Source organism: Echeneis naucrates, chromosome 7 (genome assembly GCF_900963305.1).
Source record: "Echeneis naucrates chromosome 7, fEcheNa1.1, whole genome shotgun sequence".
In the NCBI taxonomy this organism is placed as follows: Eukaryota; Metazoa; Chordata; class Actinopteri; order Carangiformes; family Echeneidae; genus Echeneis; species Echeneis naucrates.
Window position 1 is genome coordinate 13445098 of NC_042517.1, and position 20199 is coordinate 13465296.

The 20199-nt window shown below is 40.1% G+C and overlaps 1 protein-coding gene across 1 annotated transcript; it reads left to right on the top strand.

Moving 5' to 3' along the window:
- Window positions 1-971: 971 nt before the first annotated feature.
- On the top strand, window positions 972-20075 carry LOC115046539 (RNA-binding motif, single-stranded-interacting protein 2-like). The gene is made up of 14 exons (XM_029506980.1): window positions 972-1316; window positions 8261-8469; window positions 11512-11570; window positions 12441-12532; window positions 14530-14687; window positions 14908-14987; window positions 15437-15546; window positions 15668-15714; window positions 15805-15898; window positions 16050-16100; window positions 16337-16447; window positions 16884-16964; window positions 17040-17130; window positions 17266-20075. Exons 1-13 carry the CDS (start codon window positions 1245-1247, stop codon window positions 17115-17117), a joined length of 1242 nt encoding a protein of 413 aa, XP_029362840.1. The 5' UTR covers window positions 972-1244; the 3' UTR covers window positions 17118-17130; window positions 17266-20075.
- The last annotated feature ends 124 nt before the right edge of the window (window positions 20076-20199 follow it).

Genomic DNA, 20199 nt, shown 5'->3' on the forward strand with positions numbered 1-20199 from the left:
TTCTTTATTTAAAGGCGGAGAAGTAATTTCCTGTTACTCCACAGATCATGGTTATCTAGCCTGAAACAACTGCTAACCATGGATACATGACATTTATTTATTGGTCTATGGTGGTCTAAATACTGTTTCTAAATAAGCAGATGTAGAAACATCTGCCTTTTTTGAACAAAATGATTAAAATTGGAAGCAGTAATAACTGCAACAACTGTGAAAACTGGCATTTAAACACCAGCCCTTAACTGAGGTCACAGCTAATAAAAGAAATGTGCAGTCCAGTGGATGATGTTGTGGTGCCTCCCTCCTCTTGACCTAAAGATGTGTGTTGTGTTATGAGAGTATGTTGGGAGCTGAACTTGTGTGTGTGCTTGAGAAGATTTCTTCTAGAAGACTGAGAGCTACAAAAGGACTGCTTTAAATTCTATCAAAACACTTGAAAAAAAAAAAAACCCAGAGAAATGTAATATTGTTTATTTAAAACTTTGTTAGAACATTTTACTGTTACATATTGGCTAAGAAAAAAAACAAAGTAACAAAATCCCCCAAAACATTGTGCATTCTGCTTCAATTTGGACCCTAAAACTAAATTTCTTCGAAAACACAGTGTTTCAGATATTATTCAGATTTAGATCACTTGTGGGTAGATATCAATTATTCCAAATTTTTAATTTTTAATGACCAGTGTCTGTAAAGGTAAAAGTTATTCCAGGTCATGGTGACTCATGTGTACTTCCTTCTCAGGAAATATTCATGGCGGGCTGTTCCTCTTTGTATATTTTTGTATTCTGCATGATTGTCTCTTGACCTGAGGCACACTGAAAGCAGCTGCTAAGAAGACACACACAAAAAAAAAGACAGAGACTAGATTGTGTGATTGAAAAGACAAACTTCTTAGCCTTTGCCAACACCTAAAATTTCTACCTTGTTAACAGTTAAAATCAAATTTTGACCTCTGCAAAATTTAAATTGTAGATCAGATACAGTTATGCGCTTCTTCAGCGGGACCTGAATAAGACCAGGGTTGTTTGGATGAGCACTGCTGTCACTGAGCAGTCTTGGAGCAGGTCTGGGGGATCAGCCCCCCCCCACCCATAGATCCACTGTAGGGGTGAGTGGGTGCTGGAGAGGAGTGACTCCCACACTCAGTACGGCTGCTCCTGGCTGAGTCTCCCTGGCTGACGTCAGCTGACCGCCCCGGCTCCTCCGCTCCTCCGCTCCTCCACCGGACACAGCGCCGCGGAAAAAAAATGCTGCTCTCCGTGCCGCCAAGGGCAGGAATCAACCCGTACAACGGATACACCGGCAAAAACACCAAGAAGGTAAATACCGAGCGGTCAGCCCAACTCCCGCTGAAACGCGGTCATTTGTCGGCGAGGCGCGATCCGCTCCGGTTAAAGGCTGCCGGAGCTGCAGTGTCCTTGAAAGTGGATCACAGGCGACGCTTTAAACTCTCCCGTTTCCTGCCGCAAGCTTTTGCTGTCGGCTTGTTATTATTATTATTTATTTGTGTGTGTGTGTGTTGGTGTGACGCTGGTAGAAACTAACACCGGGCCCGTTAGATTATCACAAACACACACACACACACACAGTTTGCTTTCGGTTGTACCGCTCCGGTCGCTGTTCTCTTCCTACACCGAGTCTGCAGACACAGAGTCCGGCTGAGAAACTGGCTCTGGATGCCCGAGCAAAGGGATTAAAGCCTGTAGTGCTTTATTTAGACATGTTTTATGGGATTGAATCAAACGCATCTTCCCGTAAATTATGTTTTCATTGAATTAACCACAAGTAAGTTTGAGTTTTTTTCCCCTTTTACGCGTACAGATATGCCCCACCCCTTCAGTACTGCTAATGACTGAAGGTTTGCACAGCACTATGAAAGGAAGGAAAGTTACAGAGCCTGTACAAGAGCTCTCATATTGATGTGTTAAATGCTGAATTTATAGATTGGCTGCAGCACAGACCATATATATGGGGCAGCATTGATCAGGCTGTCTTCTGATAATGAATATTTCATTAGGTGACTTGTATTTTTCAGGCACATTTCCCTGAACAGACTGGGATTATAGCAACAGACAGGGTGGTTTGCAACAAACGTAATGACTAAGGAAGAAGAATTTTAAAATCTGATTGCTCATAATTTTTTTCAAATATTAAGATTTTGTCGCCACAATCTTTTATAAAAATGCTGCAGTCCAATTGTGCTTTGGAAGGACATTGAACTATGTTGATGCCTGGCTCGCAGTATTTCTTGAATAATGTTTAGGCAAAGCTGAAATCAAACACCACCCTCCTTGCTTGTGTTATTCCCTTCCCTGCCTCGCTGCTGGCAGGAATTCAGATTGCTCAGATTAATGACCTGGAATTCCTGGAATCCTGAATTCAGACAATGTGCTCATTTCAAAAGAGGCTGTGCAAACTCAAACCCTTTCCTTGAGAGAAGAACAGAAGACATTCATGCACACACACCTTATTTTTCCCTCTTTTTTTTTTTTTTTACACATTTTGCATTGTTAGAGTGCCAAAGTCACAAAGAGAGAGGACTTGTAAATCCAGCATCAAGCACTAACCCCCTTGGTCTGTGTCTTTTACTACAAGAAAAAGGGTGGAGAAAAGGATTAAGAGGACCCCCCAGCCCCCCTTCTGCTTTCGATTAACTGCCCCCAGTCTTTTTTCTTTCTCCCCTGTGTGTTTCACATACCTTGATTTCTGGTCTGTCAGTGGTTTAGTTCACATGGTGAAGAGAGGCTGCACATTCCTCTTAACTGATTATTGCACTTTCTGGTCTCTTCAGCATATTTGACAGCTGTTTAGAACAGACTTTCTTTAGGAAATTCCTGACGTTTTCTAAGAAAAACATATTGAGCCAGGAGAGAGAGGAGAAGTGGCCAAGGATCTTCATCATCCGCATTTGGTCCTTCCCATCGTGTGCTGCTTTCTTTTTTCTTTTTAATTTTTTTTTGCCTGGAGCTGCAAAAACATAATTTAAATACATTGTGTCTGTAACACTATGATCTTTTCTACGGTGCCTTGTAAGGCTGCTTCACCTAAACAGGTAGGACTTCACATTTAAGATATTTCTCTCATTCAAGATATGTTGTCATGTCTTCAAAGCTAAAGTGTTGCACAGGATAAATGATAAATATTTTCTGAGTAAAGAAATATTGATTTTGACATTTACATGTTTGAAATTCAACCATTTTGTAATTATTAACATCCTGGCACTTTCTGGTACCAAATGGTCAAAATTCAGAAAGTACCAGCATGTTAATAATGGTAAAGAAAGTCCATTTTCTTTTGGATCTATTTGAAATATTTAATATGATTCACACTTGCGTGTAATAGGCAACTATATGCATATCATAGTGATAAAGCTAAGTTCTGAATAACATTAAATAAATCAGATGCCCTTAAGAAGAGCTTGTGAGCAGTCCCATCATCAATTTGTACAAAGTGTTTGTGCTGCCAGAGAGATGTAGCATTAGAGTGTCAAGACAGGCCGCCGCTTACCTTTGCTACAAAGTTGAAGGCATACATCCTGCCTCATTTAGCACTCATTGTTTTTTTCTTGGATGAAAAAGTCCTTGAGTCACCTGTGGTCCCCTCAGGCATCACCTCTGCTTCCTCTGACTGTAATCACCTCATCAGTCTTCAGCTGCTGCCTCACTGAGGTTATGCTTCGCGTACAACTATAATAATAACATAAAGAGCTGATTTATCTTCCTGTGACTATAATTGAAAACTCTGATATTAATGGGGATGGAAGAACTGTATTCATTTCTACCTTCCCCCTATTCAGTGGTTTAAAGTAATTTAGCTTCAACAGTTCATGGGTATATATGATAAAACTTCTTGAACAAATACAAACTTGTAAAACAATGTCAGTTGGAAATTATTATGTAGTTTATGTGCAGAGGATTTCCTGAGTTTAATCTGTCTTGTCAAGAAGTCTAGTTCCCACAGAAATGTGATGCCTCCAGGAATGCAGTTCAATTTAGCAACGACAGCTTTAACTGATCTTAAACCCAGCACATGGCCCTCTACAACCCCTGTCCACTTCAGAGAGAGGAAGACAAACAAAAGTGCATTGCTAAGGAATGTGGGGAATGCTCAGAGATGTCATTGTGATGCATTTACATCCATGTAAACAGATAATCAGCACATTCAGCATTACCTTACATGGGGGGGGCGAAACACCTGGAGTGAGTGTTGGGCTCTGGGGCAGATGGAGAGTAGGTGTGGGGCTGACTTAATGCCATCTTTTCTCAGATGAAGCCTAGCAGAGCAGTCTTAATGAGACACTACCTTCTGACTAGAGAGCACATGAGAGGGATTAGCACTTTCCGCTAACAAGCTCAGATCCCCATTAGACAGGGCTCACTTGCCAGGCCTGGCCCCGGACTCGGTCTCCTGTTAGATTCTATCTCCCCAGGCTTCTGCAGGTGCATCCCTCCTGATAGTCAGTGCGTGTTGCCTACAGTCAATGCAGGGGAAAGCACAGGAAGGGGCTGCGATTGTGGAAAAACAAACAGTGTACTATTGATGCTAAAGAAGTGAAGGAGATTAGATGAAAGGACAAAGATGAATGGGCTCTATGAGTCACTGATTTTCTCACCGTGACTAAAAGGACAGGGGGTGGTCTACTAGGGCTGATCCCAAAACATTTTTGGAAACATATGGCAGCTGGATGTTGGGCTTGTAAACCAGTTATAAGTGCGAAGTGACTTTACATTAGCATACACACTTCACTCGATTCAGGATGAAAACAGTCTGTTTTGTAAAATTATTAGGTCTTGCCATATGTACTTGGCAAACATCTTACTACAATTTCATAATGTTTCCAAGTCTGTCAGCCTGTATACAGTTTATCAGGTGGATCGAAGTGAACAATTTACATTTATATTTCTGCTCACACGGTTTATGTAAATGGAACTCATTTAAATGATCTCACCCCCTGTATATATGGTAAATTATAATATATCTTTTACAAACTGGAAAACTGGACTCAGTTTGTCCAGATAAACACTGTACCGCAAAAGTTTGCTAGATCTGTAGAGCGCTCGTGTAGATTTTACAGATTCTGTTAATTAAAGAGGCCTAATTTAGTTGTTATTATAGACGCTTCTCTAAGAATAATAATCAGGATTGAGTGAATTATGGTTTCTCTCAACATTGTTTTTTTTTTTTATAAGATTCAATTGCAGAGGAACACCCAGCTATAGCTGATAATAGGCACTAATGTGTCGCTTTATATGGAGTTGGTGAAAATCAGTGTTCACTGTCATGTCCTGTGGCCAATAAAATTGTCCTAAATTGAAACACTGTCAGTTGCGTCTTCATGGTTTGCTGGACCTGAAGGAATATTTCCTTTTTTTTCCCCCCTCTGAGGCGTAGTACAGTTTTTTTGTTTTTTTCATTTTCACACCAGGTTTAACTCTCGAGTAGTTTTATCACACTGTAAATAAGATAATGAAATAAAAAGCTCAGTGAAATCTTATTCTTAAACTTCTAAATCCTGTCGCTTTTGAAGTTACAGTTCCAAGCATTAAAGCTTAAATCCTGTGTCTTATTTTGTAAAATGTGATGCTTCCTCACAGATTTGTGTTTCAGGAATCTGAATTAAACCCATGTTAGTTGATTTGAAGGATGCTACATAAAAGACAAATACAAAGGCTTTAATTAGCTTGATTCCAGCAGTCTTTCAACAGCTCCTTCTCTGTTAACAAGCTGGTGGTTCATCCTGACCTAGTGGTGCCCCACAAGCCACCCAATTGTTCCCTGGGGCAGGGCCCGCTGACCATAACTAATCAAACAGTTCCTTCTCCTCCGCCACTGAGAAAGAGGACGCCAAGGCCAAAATTTATGCTATCTGACATTTTGTTTCCCTGAGAAATTTAATTCACAATGTGTTCACTCAGTACAGTTGTAATTGTATGTCGTCCTGAAAACTGTTCAGGTTTAGAGATGTCTGCCAACACACCAAGACAATAGTGGTGCAAAGAATACAGCTTGTGCTGTTCAAAGGACTTAAGAATCAATTTGGAAAGAATATGAATGAATGTTTCTGTTCCAAAACAATGTTGAAGTTCATCCACAGATCTCCCTGTGAACAGTTTTAATTGGAAGAGTTTCAAATGCTCCCAATGGACCAACAGTTTCAGCCTAAAAGTCTCTGATCAATAGAATGAGACTCAGCCACGTTAATTACTGCCAGATTTAACATTTTGCCTTTCTTGCAGGTCAAAGAGAGCTCAGTTTTATCATACATGATGTAATACTTAAATGTTACACTGTTAAAAATGTGGTTGTTTTTATCAACAACTTGTACTATATGTTAATTAAAGTCTCAAAATTTTATGTCAAAGCACCAGCTTTACAGTAGGTCATGTCTCATGAAGATCATTGTGCATCTGATGCAGGGGCAAAATAATGAAGCAGCGATTCTGTGTCCAAGTGTTAGTCTATAGTCTATAGTCAAGTGATAGTTGACATTTAATCTTACACTGTCGATCATTTATTGTATCATGTTTATGAGTTTAATTTTAGTTTTACAACAACAAATGGTCAACATGCACAACCATTAGTGAAATGCAGACTTGCAAATCCAATTCTCATTCACCTCCCAGTCTAGCAGGAAATATTAAAGACACTAAACCAGTGCTTGGTTGTTGTACAAGTACAGAGGGTAAATATATATCAGTGTAAACTACGGTTGTATATCTTTGGCTGGTTTTCCATATTTTTCTTATAAAATCACTGCTCACTCAGAGCGGGTTATACATTGTCCCAATAATACAAACCCAACAGCTCTGTGACCTTGTTTTCATATACAAATTATGAACAGAGTGGTCTAAAATCTTATTGACATCTTAATATTAATGATACTTGGCTCCATAATTATACACTGTTGTCTTTTTCATATTTTTGTTAAAAGGCATGAACAATATTAATATTTGTATTACTTCTTTTTACCTGCTATGTCATCTAATTTCTGGCGACTACGGGTGTAATAATTCACTTCAACAACAATTTGAGTGAAGGACGATCTTGGTTCATTTAGAACGTTTCAATATTCGATCCACACAGTGACTTGAAATCAATTCAGTAACTTTTTAGCCAAAAATTCAACGAGTGTGACTCTGAAATAAATACCTGGATACTGGGCAGTGCAGGCGAAGTTTCAGAGATCCTTGTTGTATCTTGTAAGGAAATCAGATTCAAATTAATTATGAACAAGCAAACAACAATTAATGGCAAATACATTAACCTTTTATTTGAATGAAGTGCAACTAGAAGGATAACCTTCTGCTCTCATTTTCAATGTCAACAGTACATAATAAAGGGCAACCAACATTTCTCCAGGTTGAATTAACAGTAGGTTTACTTGCTACTTCTGATGTTGTTTTCAACATAAAAAATATCATATAAAAATATAAAAATAAAATCAACCAACATTTCTTCAGGAGAGGTGCCTGGACTGTCGGCGTTTAGTAGATGGTTGGAAAGACTCGTCGTGTTTCCTTGGTTTTTTATTTGGCTTCTGCATATTCTACAAACAGCGACCGACTTATTTGGAACACCTCCGTCTTTGCAAAAGCCAAAATGTTTCCACACACAGGATCGAAAAGGTAGCTTGTAAACTTCTTTCTCGCCGTCTGCTCCGCCATGCTGCGTTTTGTTATCGTTCTGAGTTTCGCGCTGCTGTCGGCGCGTGCCGATGACGTCACAGACAGGCAGCCTGAATCGAGGAACGTTTAACGTGTCAAAAGTGCTAAAAACAAACTAAGAAGCACACATCCAACGTACAGCTTCCAAATATCGATGAAAATCGATTCCTTACCATTTCAAACTATTTTAATCGATATATGTCGCCCGGAATGCAAATTTACCTAGCACAGATCGATGCAGTTGGATTGCAAGAATATAAATCGATTAATCGTTACACCCAGACTGCTGACTTACTAAGTGGGATGAAGCTGTGTCTTTGCTGGAGATATCGTGGCTCTGACTCTGTGGCCCCATTTTGACACCATGTCAGTAAGTTAACCAGCTACTGCAGCTCAGTTTCTGGTTAATTGTCCCATTGTCTTTAATTGATTTTCTCCTAATAAGCCTGTAGTTTGAACAATCAGTTAGCGGTCCATTAACCAGCTGTTCTTGCTTCATGTTAAGTTAGCTACTGCATCAGTGGATGCATCCATTCGACTGCATTCTGGACAGCTTTGCCACATCAAACCTGACAATGCTATCTTTGTGTTTGTTGCAGCAGACATATGTGTCCCCCTCCAACCATCAGATGGCTCCTCCAAGCCCCAACAACAACAACAACAGCAACACCACCATCAGGAATGGCAGTGGCAGCAACGGCAGCAGCAGCAGCAGCAGCGGGGGAGAGCAGCTGAGCAAAACAAACTTGTACATCCGTGGCCTCCACCCAGGAACCACAGACCAAGATCTGGTCAAACTCTGTCAGCCGTAAGTCACCCAAAAAACCAATTGCATCAGCTGTCTACTTCGAGACCCCATAAATCTCTCTCGGGCTGACCACCTCGAGATGAGCACGAAGATGGATAGATGGTTGGCTGGATGGATGAAAGACAGAGTGAATTGCGTCACTACTGCTCAGAGAAGGAAGCACAAACTTTAGCACACCAAGAATGGTTTTTAGGCCATCATACTTTGGCTTTAGAAAAACCAACAATCATTTAGCCTAGAACTAAGACTTAAGTTTGGCACAGCTAAGCACAGACTTTCCAACAACTAGGTACAGAAGAGTTAGTCTCCCCCTCTCATGCTGTTTGGCTGCCCTTGCTCTTTCTTTGACTTTTAAACTATATGAATTATGGCTCATCTGTGCTTAAGGCTTCATCATATGTTATGACAGCAATGAGACTATACTGTCCCAACTCAAAGTCACATTCTGCGCTATAAATAAAACGCTATGATTCTCTTTAGTATGAGAGCAAGTCTTTGAACACTCTGCAATGGGCTGCTTCTAGTCAGACATCAAACACCAGCATCATCCACTCCATCTGATATGTTTGTTAGGTCTTCAGTGGGACACATCAAAACAAGGAGGGCTGAATGAATGATCTGGGTTTACTTAATTGAATTCTTGAGCCTGGTGATGAGAACCAGAAGAGAAGAATAGAAGAGTGAGAAAATGGAGGGAAAAGGGGGATGGAGAGATTGAATAAAGGACGGAGAGAGGGAGAGGCCTGTTATTTTACAGCTGTCTGGAAGATATGGCTCACATGAGGCTGCCCAACCCTACAGGAAACGGCAAGCCCAGGGGAAAGGGAAAGACAAACAAGGGCAATGGCACGAAGGGGGGGTAGAAAGAGTCGGAGAGGGGAGGAGTGAATGGAGTTCAGGGTTTGTGTGTCAGGTGGTGTTCTGTAGGGGTAGTTCTCATATTTCTGCTTTTACAGAGCAGATAAAATCACTGCATGAAATTTGCCTGTTAGCAGAGCACATTAAGGCCAGTGTAATTCACAGTTAAAGCAGACAGAGATAGGATACTGTATCCTGTAATAGTTAATAAGGAAAGTTCTTGTAGGATGTAAAACCGCGGGGACACAATTCATAGAGTGGATTTTACATACTTAACACAAGTTTGAGCAGTTAATGTGTGCATACTATCAGGACACATAACTCCTAAAGATCCCCTCCCCCACACTGAGTTTAATGCACACTCTGAGATGTACTGTGTAGGAAGTGAGGGTAGAGAAGCAGGGATGGGGGTTGGTGCTCTATCTCTGGCCCCTGTAGTCGCCTCCATGCTCCGTGGTCACCTTGCTGCAACTGGTCCATCTCTGGTGGTTGACCATGGATGGCTGTTGGGCTAGTCTCTGTATGTCATGCTCTCTCACACATGGCTGGGTCTCCATTCCCTCATTTCCTTCTGCATCGTGTGGCCAAAAATCTCTGAGCGCGGTTCAGTTTTTAGGATCTCAGCTGTGTAAGCAGGGGAGATCAGCAAGCAGAGCTCTCAGCTTAAGTACTAGTCGTAATGTGAAGCAGGAAACTGGCTGGACCGCTGTGGTCCCACTGTAATGATGCATATAAAATATAGCCAGACAATGTTGTCATATTCCAGTCCAGTTGGTTGCAACTTATGGTTTAGAATAAGAAATTCACCATTAAATAGTAATGTAATATTGAAGCCACAACACAACACATCTTCAGTCACGATTGAATGGATTCAATTAGAGAATTCAAACAGAATAAATTATCATAACATATTCCAGAACCTTTTTGTCATGCACTGAAAGTCAATGAAAAGAGTAATTTGCATAAGAAATATTTTAACACAAAGTGGCTATATGTAGAGTACAAATAAGACTACCTTATATAATGTAGATTTAAGTACATGATAAACTATGTTTTATTTGTTTTTATTTGGGGCCCTTTCATTGTTCTCTCTTCGGGTTGGATATATTTCAAGTAAAATGCCAATTTTCCCATTTATGTCCCCAACAGTGGTTGTAGTATATGGTCATGTTTTAGTATCCAAATCAATTATTCAGGTTTCTTGGAAACTGTAAAAATATCCTCACCGTCATAAGTGGCCCCAAGTCATATTTGTCAGGGAACAGCTTTACAGCTTTATTCTTTCTCTGGAAGGAAAGTGACCCCAAAGTAACTTTTCATTTCCACTACAGAATAATCCAACAGATTAACCATCACATTACAATTTTAGCAGTCCAGCGTGTAATCACCATTAATAAAGTATATTTTTAAAGTGACTCCTCTAATCCAGATAAAATGTGACAGTGCTGCAGAGACTCTGGATGAAAGTGGGGGTTTCTTAGTGTGGGGCACTAAGACCCAGCGGAGGGTTTAATGCTGCCTGGAGAAAAACTGGTTAGTAGAATGAGAGTATGGCTGCGAGCCAGTTTTGGACAGGACAGCCAAAGAGAGGCATATCAGATTACACTGCATGCACATGCCTGGAGAGATGGGAACTGATAGACATTCTGCCTGACAGAAGCATTACCCAAGTCATGCACTATCATGTGCATCTGCAGCGCCCATAGCTGCACAGCTGGGTGGATTGTGCGGGATTCTCATATCGATGGTTCATTGTGAAGCTGAATGTGCAGCAGAGGCATATATTTATTTTACTATTTTCCCATATGATAGGATTCTCCTTGAGACATGATCCCTGTTGACATCTGTGTGTGAGCTAGCCGGAATAAATAAGATATAGTAAAACTAAAGATGTCTCTAGCATCCTGAAATCCAATGGGACTTTACTCTTGTTACATCTAATATACATCCCACCCCCTCTGTAAAGATTTCCTCCATTCAGATAATTTATTATCAGATGGTGTAATTGTGTGAACACAGAGTCTGAGGTGAATTATGATTTGGTCATCACAGTGCACAGTCTCTTAGGGCGTATTAAGTATAATGGGAAACATGATGTAATACACATAATGGAAATAAACAAGTGATTATTTTGAGTGCACAATGTAAAGATGATTCCTCACTGTACACCTCACTGTTTTTCAGGTACGGGAAGATTGTATCCACCAAGGCAATCCTGGACAAGACTACTAACAAATGCAAAGGTAAAGTGTAAAAGCACTGGCAGGATGAAAAGATGCTAGTAAGAAGAGATTTAAAAGACAAATTTTACAAAAGAAGACCATGATATATAAGTGGAATTTCAGCAAGAGCTTAACATTTTGTCTTTATACTTACATTAAACGAGGGGAAAAAAAAACAACTTACATTTAATGCAAAAAACCTTGCCTTATTGAAAGATGTTTTATTAGTTTATGGAGTACTCATGTCCCTGTCTATTGCTCTCTTATGGTTTTATATTTTGTCTGTACTCCATACTATGCAAACAAAGTCTGAAAACCATATCCACTCTCTGTGATATTTGTAGATTGCGATATTTTCAATTTAACCTGCTGTATGGGAGATTGTAGACAGGGAAAAAAAAAACACAATTATTATTCAACATTATTCAATAAATCAATATTCCGTCATGTTGTGTATTGTTTTCCAGTTCAATTAAATGAATGTTCAGTGAATAATATATTCAGTAACACCTTATCTTCTTAGTTGACAGCATTTTCACTGCATAGCAACAACAGAGAGGTGAAATAATCATACCAGCAGGACAGTAGATAGTTCTTCATCTCAGCTTTTGTTCGTGTGGAAAGTTACAGGTTTCAGTTTTAAGGTTGCAACACACTATGAATACACTCTTTTTGGTTAAGCTGTTTGCTTTTGGCTGCCAAATGTTTACTGTGAGTTAAGCTTCACACTATTCCAGCTTAACAAGTATATATTGAGTGATGTTAATATGATCAGTGTTGCATAACTCTATATCTGTCCTCAAATGGGATGCAAAGTCCAGATATTCAGACTTGTAGTGTACATATATTGTCATAACTTGTATGTCTTGCTGTGTGTCTCGGTCCCTGCAGGCTATGGCTTTGTTGACTTTGATAGCCCAGCTTCGGCTCAGAAGGCAGTGACAGCGCTGAAGGCAGGTGGGGTGCAGGCTCAGATGGCGAAGGTAAGAACGTTTTAGGTGGGTTTATGTCCTCATAACTTATACCTTACTTTTCAGCACTCTGAAAAAAAACCTTGGCACTTTGTCTTTTGTCAGGGGACTCAGGGAAATGTTGGAAGATGAATAATTAATTACAAATAGTATGATTCATTATATCCCTCGCAGCAGAGAGCCTGGCCCGTTCTTTTTAAGCTTTTCAAGCTTTCGCAACTGTGTGTTCATACATGAGTGTGTCCTGGACTGTGCATGGGCCAATGTTAGCATACACGTGCGCACAGGTATAGTGTGCAGAGGTGAACGCTTGTGTGCATGTCATGCGGCACAGTGGTGATGCTGTTGGGGTAGCGTGTCCCTGGGCCTGGTCTCTGAGCTCCCTGCACAAAGGATCTGTCTGTTCTCCCTGGTGGCATCTGACTCAGTGTCTGAGCAGCTCCCCAGCCAGCAGGGCCCTGTGCCCAGCCACCCGCCCTGTCAACACATGCACACACGCGCACATGCACATGTACAGAGGGAAAGCGACAGCACACTTGACACTCACACATGCACTTCAGCAGCCTTGCCCCAACGGATTATGACACACTGACAAGCAAGCGCACACACACGCACGCCACCAACACCCTGGAAAGCTGATCTCTTTTTAAGCTGGATCACTGACATTCATACAGCTTCTTGCCCACAAAATAACTTGATTTCACTCACCCTTTCACTTCTGGTTACACCAAGGCTCATGTTTGCGTCAGATTTCTCTCATCCTGACTCATTCTGACTCACTGGTTGAAATCCACAGTAGGCCCCGGCTCACTCTCATAGGTTCGAGCTTCATCTTTAGCTCGTGCTCCTGTGAAGGAGGAAGAGGAGGAGGAGGGAGGTGAAAGAGAAATCACCTTCACCACAGGTCGCTGCAATTGCACATGCATTATTCATGGAATGGAAATTAATTCACACTGCATTTACAGGTTTTTAATCACATCTGTACTCTGAGATAATGAATATGCATAATGGTTAGAGGGTGATACAGATTGGTTATCTTACAAGATACTGTTGGTCAAATTAAATTTGTTTGAGCATGAGGCAAGGAAAGGAGGAAAAAAAAAAACCTTCATAATAGTTCAAAAGTAGAAAATGAAACCATTCATCCAAGCTGTTTTCTAATCATTTTAACTACAGATTTGGAAAAGCTGCATAATTTGTCTGATTTATGCAACCAGATAGAGCCGGTCTCCATGCCTGCATTCAAGGTCAGGATTACCACATGAATATATCTGCTTAAATGCAAGATACATATTATTACTATGACCAAGGAAGTAGGATAATAATGTTCACCTTGTGGGGGAGATGATAATACAATGCGTTAGATCCTCTCCGATTTATTTCCAAAGGTCTTTGTCCAAAATGTCTCTGCTGTGATTCTCCATCAGGCAAGAGTACATCATCATTTTAGATCATTCATGGATGGAGAGGAATATGAAATGCAATTATGCCTTGATATCACATTACCTGGATCCTAGGCTTTCATCCTCTTAAGAGTCTGGTCTCACACAATGGGCCTGTCTTCTTCTCCTTTGGTAATAAGACATAAGTGATGGAGAACAGGAGAAGAATATGAAGAAGAAAAAAGCAGCTGGCTAAGTAGAGAAAGAGAGTGAGTGGGAGGGGAAAAAGAGGGGGAGAGTCTAGTTGAAGTCCAGCCAGACTATCTCCACCATTGTTCGAAGATCACTTTCTCCACATGGCCATGAGGAAATCCACCTGAAACTCTAGCCCACCTCCTCTTCTCTCACTTGTTTTTTAGCTATCTGTCCATCACCGGCCACACTTCCAAATATCAGTCATATCATCCACTTTCTGTGTATGAGATATATATATATATATATATATATATATATAATCTGGAATTTTGTTGGGCTCCCATCTAACAAATTATAGTCACAAGTGAATGAAGAGCTCTTTCTGCTCTATATTCTGGTTTTAACATCTTCTTTTGGATTTTGTGCGTTCAGCAACAGGAGCAGGACCCCACCAACCTTTACATCTCCAACCTGCCGCTGTCCATGGATGAACAGGAGCTGGAGAACATGCTGAAACCCTTCAGCCAGGCCATTTCCACACGCATCCTCCGCGACGCTAACGGGACTAGCCGGGGAGTGGGCTTTGCCAGGTATAAACTTTAGTTATTTCATTAGGTGTACTACGACAGTCTATAGAAATTGATCATTGATGGGGCAGCTTCACGCAAAGAAATAAAAAAGTTGGAAGTGAGGTTACAGATCATCTTTATATTATTATCCGTGGTGAGTGAGCCCTCTGGTGGACAGTGCACATAAAAAATCTGCATGATGTTCTGTCAACTGTTTAACGGACGAACATTTTTCCTGTAGGATGGAGTCAACAGAGAAATGTGAGGCCATCATCCAACATTTCAATGGGAAATATATCAAGACTCCACCTGGCGTACCAGGTGAGCCCTTTTTTTCTTACTGTTTAAGATAAGAGAGTCTTTTATTAAGAGAAGAGTGTTTGTTAAAGCAATTCACAGTAAGAACAAGATATTCGCTCATATATAGGCAGTAAAAAAAAGAAAAAAGCTAAAAAGTAATGAGATCAATTATACGAGGAGATAAATATATAATTTCCTTATGATTTGATAAAGATTTATGCTTGTCAGGTTTTTTGATGTTTGGGTATTGCATCTTTTAAACAAATAATCTGCCAGTGGAAGTTCTCTAATCCAAAGAGTATTTCATTCATTGAAATTAATATTACCGTCATATTTGCACTCACACATGTTTTTATGTGCATTTGCTCATTTGGCAGATGCTGTTATCCACACAAATGAAAGATATCAATAAAGCGTTTTCTTCCATCATCAGAAAACAGAATATTTATTTTTTTAATTCCGTGTCCTAGTACCCCCAGAACCCTTGTTGTGCAAATTTGCGGATGGAGGCCAGAAGAAACGTCAGAGCCAGGGAAAATATCTGCAGAACGGACGGCCTTGGACAAGAGATGGGGAGACTGTGAGTTTCAAATGTGTCCTTATGCTTGGTGACTACCTACAGGCACAGTCTACTCTCATACAACACAGCTTTAGGGTTATGATAGAGGACATTGATTAGCCCTTTTTCTTTGCCCCTACAGGGAGGAATGACACTTACCTATGACCCCACCACATCCTTACAGAACGGGTCAGTGCTGATATTCTCATAAATCCCTGGTATATGCAGAATTGACGGAACATGTTGTGGTTACTAATGACTTTATGTCCCTCTCTGCAGATTCTACTCCTCTCCGTACAGCATTGCCCCCAACCGGATGATTGGCCCAACCTCCCTCTCCCCCTACATTCACTCACCGGTGTCCACTTACCAGGTACTGGTGTATTTTCAGGCCTTCAGAGCTGGGGTGTTAGTTAGACACTGCACATCATTGCTTTGTGCTTTTGCCTATTTTCTGTACTGATTAGGCTCACTCACATTACTGATGATGCCATTCTGTTACACATATTTCTTGCTCCTTGCAGGTGCACAACCCATCCTGGATACACCACCAGTCATACATCATGCCGCCCACAGTGAGTATCTTGAAGCTCTTTCCTTTCAATTGATGGTGCAGCTGAAATCTTTCATATAATGCTACTTTCAAGCCGTCTCTTTGGCTTAATTTGGCTAAAGTTGCCACACACTGTGTGTGTGTGTGTGTGTGTGTGTGTGTGTGTGTGTGTGTGTGTGTGTGTGTGTGTGTGTGTGTGCGTGCGTGCGTGCGTGCGTGCACGTACGTGTGTGTGCACGTGTGTGTGCACCCCAACAGGGAGCAGTCCTAACACCAGGGATGGACCACACCATGTCCATCCAGCCGACCTCGATGATCGGGCCCCTGACACAGCAGCTCAGCCACCTCTCCATGGGCAGCAGTGGGACAGTGAGTAGAGTGCCGAAGATGTAACATTCAACCAGCATCAATATTTAACTGTTAAAGCTGCATGATCCAAGTTGAGCCATTGGTGGTGCCAAAACGACAGCTGAGAGCAGCTGCACACCAAACTAACTAGTCTGTGATTGTGTTATGAGACAATACCAAAGGGATGAGGGAAGCAATGAGCTCAGTTTTTTCCCAACGTTCAGTCGCTACTGCCAAAAACCTTGAGTCTAAATAACAAGAGTTTAATTCAGGAAAATCAGATGAGCACTTAACTGAAATGGGTGCATATTCAATTGCAGGTTCTCTTTTTTAATTTAGGCTGATGAAAGCTGTTGTAATTTATGCCATTAATCCTGTCTCGTGCAGCTTTGTTTGACAGCATTATTACCAGTGTAGTGCTTTGTATAAATGATCCATTTTCGGTTTTTTTGTACAGTATATGCCTGCAAACACATCTATGCAGGGGACCTACATCCCCCAGTACACCCAAGTGCCTGCCACCAACATCTCAGTTGAGGTAATGACCTCAGTTTTCCTTCTACTAAAGCAGATTAAAATATGATGGATTTAGTCTTCGCTGTCTCCCTTTCAGGAAAGTGCCGTCCAACAACCCGTTGCCATAGAAACTCCCACAGAACACACAACCTACTCCTACCAGCATAACAAGTGAAGAAGTGGCTGAGGTGAGCTCCCATCATTGCGTGTGTTTGTGCGCGCTCTTGTGAGTCTCTTTTCTGCATATACGGCGTTTCTCTTGCTATCATGCGTGCAGCAGTTGGTCTTGTTTTTAACTGGCTGGTCTCGTCACCTTGTGTCAGATCTTCCTCTGGAGCCAGAGTGCCACTCGAGGAGCCCGTGTGCTGCAACTCGGCACAGCGACTCTGCACACAAGGCAACCAGACACTCGGGACGAACACTGACTGTTACAGAGAAAGGACATAAAAAATATTTTCTACAAACTCATATTTTAAAAGAAACTCTTTTACTCCAAACAAACAAGGCTGGAGGACTGTGGACGATGCGAAATGGAAGAACAAGACAAGGAGTGTCTATTTTGATAACTTTCAAGAAAAAACTACACACAAACACACATCACATGTTTTCAAAGGTTTATTTGAACTTTATTCTTTTCTAATATTACTCCGGGAGCTAGAATGAAACCAGGAAAAGAACATTTCAGCAGTCATATTTTATTTTGACTTCTAAAAGATGTTCTGATTTTACTTTTCTCTTTTTGTTCCAGTCTGATACATCAAAATTTGAACCGGCCTTTTTGTACATAATTCTTGTTGTTTTTGGTGTGTTAATAGCTTCATGTGTCCTACCTTGATTTATTGGTGCAAATATTTTAATACAGAAGGCTAAAAAAAAAAAACTCAAGCTGAAGTGGTTCAAAAAGCTGATGACATGTTTTAAACAGATATGGTGCTGACTTGGATTAACTTCTCTTGAAGTGGCGGCAAGTTTTTTTTTTTCCCAGGTATGATACCTTACCTGAAGTGGTCTCACTTCTTTTTGGCACTTGTCTCGAATAATTTATAGTTCCAACTATCTAGAAAAAGCTTCGGACAATCAGATGATTTCAAAGTCAGAAAAAAATGAAAAGAGATGATGATGCAGACATCTTAAAAAGAGTTAAATAAGATTTCAAGCATTCCAGAGAAAAAGGTCTAAATATTGGTTCACGATGAGCTGCTCCACTTGGTCAAACCCAAAGTTGCTTAACAGGGAAACCATCTCATTCAAAGTTGCCTGTAAATAAGAGATTTAAATTTATTAAGGCTTTCTTTTGATTTTCATTCTACTAATGCTTTGGTTATTTTAACAACAAACTTTTACCAAATGGTCCGATCAATGCTGGTATTTCAGTGTGTTTCCTCATGTCTCTTTTGTAAAAGGGGACACGGACTCTCCACTGACATCCTAGGAATTCATTTTCTGAAGCAAGAAATAAGTGAAGTTCTCATTACACAGACATGTAAATCTACTGGTGAAACGAGGCTCTGCCCTGTTTTATATTCAGAAAACACTATCAATGTGGATTATTATGGCCACAAAAGAGATTGTTTAATACTGGCCATTGCTGCATATGCTTCTGCATTTTCATTTTTCACTCATGTTTTTTGTTTGTTTTTGTTTTTTTTATTTTATTTTACTTTATTTTTTTTACATTTCACTTATTTAAAGGTTTTCTTCTGTTTTTTAAATTCAGTTTTAATACTTTTAAGATTGATCCTATTTTTCAAAAAAGCTTTGATTTTTATTTTTGATAGTGTGTTGAGTGCTTCAAATAGTGGAAAATAGATGTTTTCAACTTAGTTTTTTAAAATAGTGATTTGTTTGTATGTTTGCATACTTCTCTTGTTCTGGTTTCAGCATTGTTGTCAAAGAGGCTTTAATTTTATTTTTATTTTTTTTACATTTCAGTTCTGCCTGTGTCACAAATGTTGGCACTTTATGAACATGACTTCTAATCATGGATAACTTGTTTGCTCAGCTCAGACACATTGTCACAGCGTTTTACCCAAAGCGTTTGGGAACAAAGTGAAAATTTCTGTTCAAAACCTCGATTTACCTCATCCTGCCAGAGCAATGAAGATTTTGTGTTCATTTGTGTTTGAGTTTCACAAGCAATAACCAACGACAGTAGGTCTCATGGCTGTTCACAGCTGGTACTGTGTCCACATCCTTTAACTCTTCCGTCCAATGTTCGGAAATTAATGCCCAAGGTCTGATGATCTATGCAAATAATTTATTCTCCTTATAAATGCAATACCACGGATATCCAAGAGACACCTCTCACTATGACAATGGATCACCTCACATGACTTCATATTCTGGCTTATTTAGCTTTTCTTTTTCATCATCCATTGTTCTTTTGTTTTCTCGCTGACATTCATCTTTGGTTCAATAATTTTTAGTAAATTTGCTGCATTAAAAGGGAACTATTTCATACCAAAATGTGGTTAATATGACTGTAGTAAATGGAGGAGTAAAACAAGCCACTTTTTTTTTTTTTTTTTTTTGGCATGGACAACAGCGTTGTCAGATGTAATTCACCATCCCATCCAATTACTTGTGTGCCGAAACAGTTTTCGTCCTTTAAACAGTTCATCTCCAGGACAAAATTGAACTTCACAGAAATGCCTTAGATTTCACTGGAAGGGATAGTGAAGTACCACTCAGATTTGATTTGACTTTGACTGGAATTTTTTTTTTTTTTTTTTCATGCACTGCTAAATGTTGAAGAGATTCTTGTCATATCAGACCTACTCTGAACAGATTTATTAGGAAATATTTACAGCTTTCAATTTCTATTTTGTGTTCTTTTGTCATTCCATTATCTTTACCCCAAATATTGAAGAAAAACTGAGTGGTGGCTTACTGAGGCTAAAAAGCTATTGCTGCTAAGTTTGGATTGCTCACATACAGGACCATGTAGCTCATGTTCAACAGTCCTTGGAGTTTTTTTTTCCACTGTGCATCAACCAACCTCTCCTCAGCAAATGTTTGTGTCTGTGCCATGATGCAGGTCTTATGTCTCCTTCAGCTCCCTACAGCTATTAAACTTTTAACGTGGTTTGATTTTGAACTTGTCATTATTTTAAAATAAAAATTTTTCACTGTGGTTTGTGTATTTTTTTTTTGTAGCATATGGCACATTTTATCTTGTAATGGAGATATCCAATTTAAATAGCCCGAGACACATTTTGAGGTAATGCACAAAGAACAGTCACAATACATGAGAATTT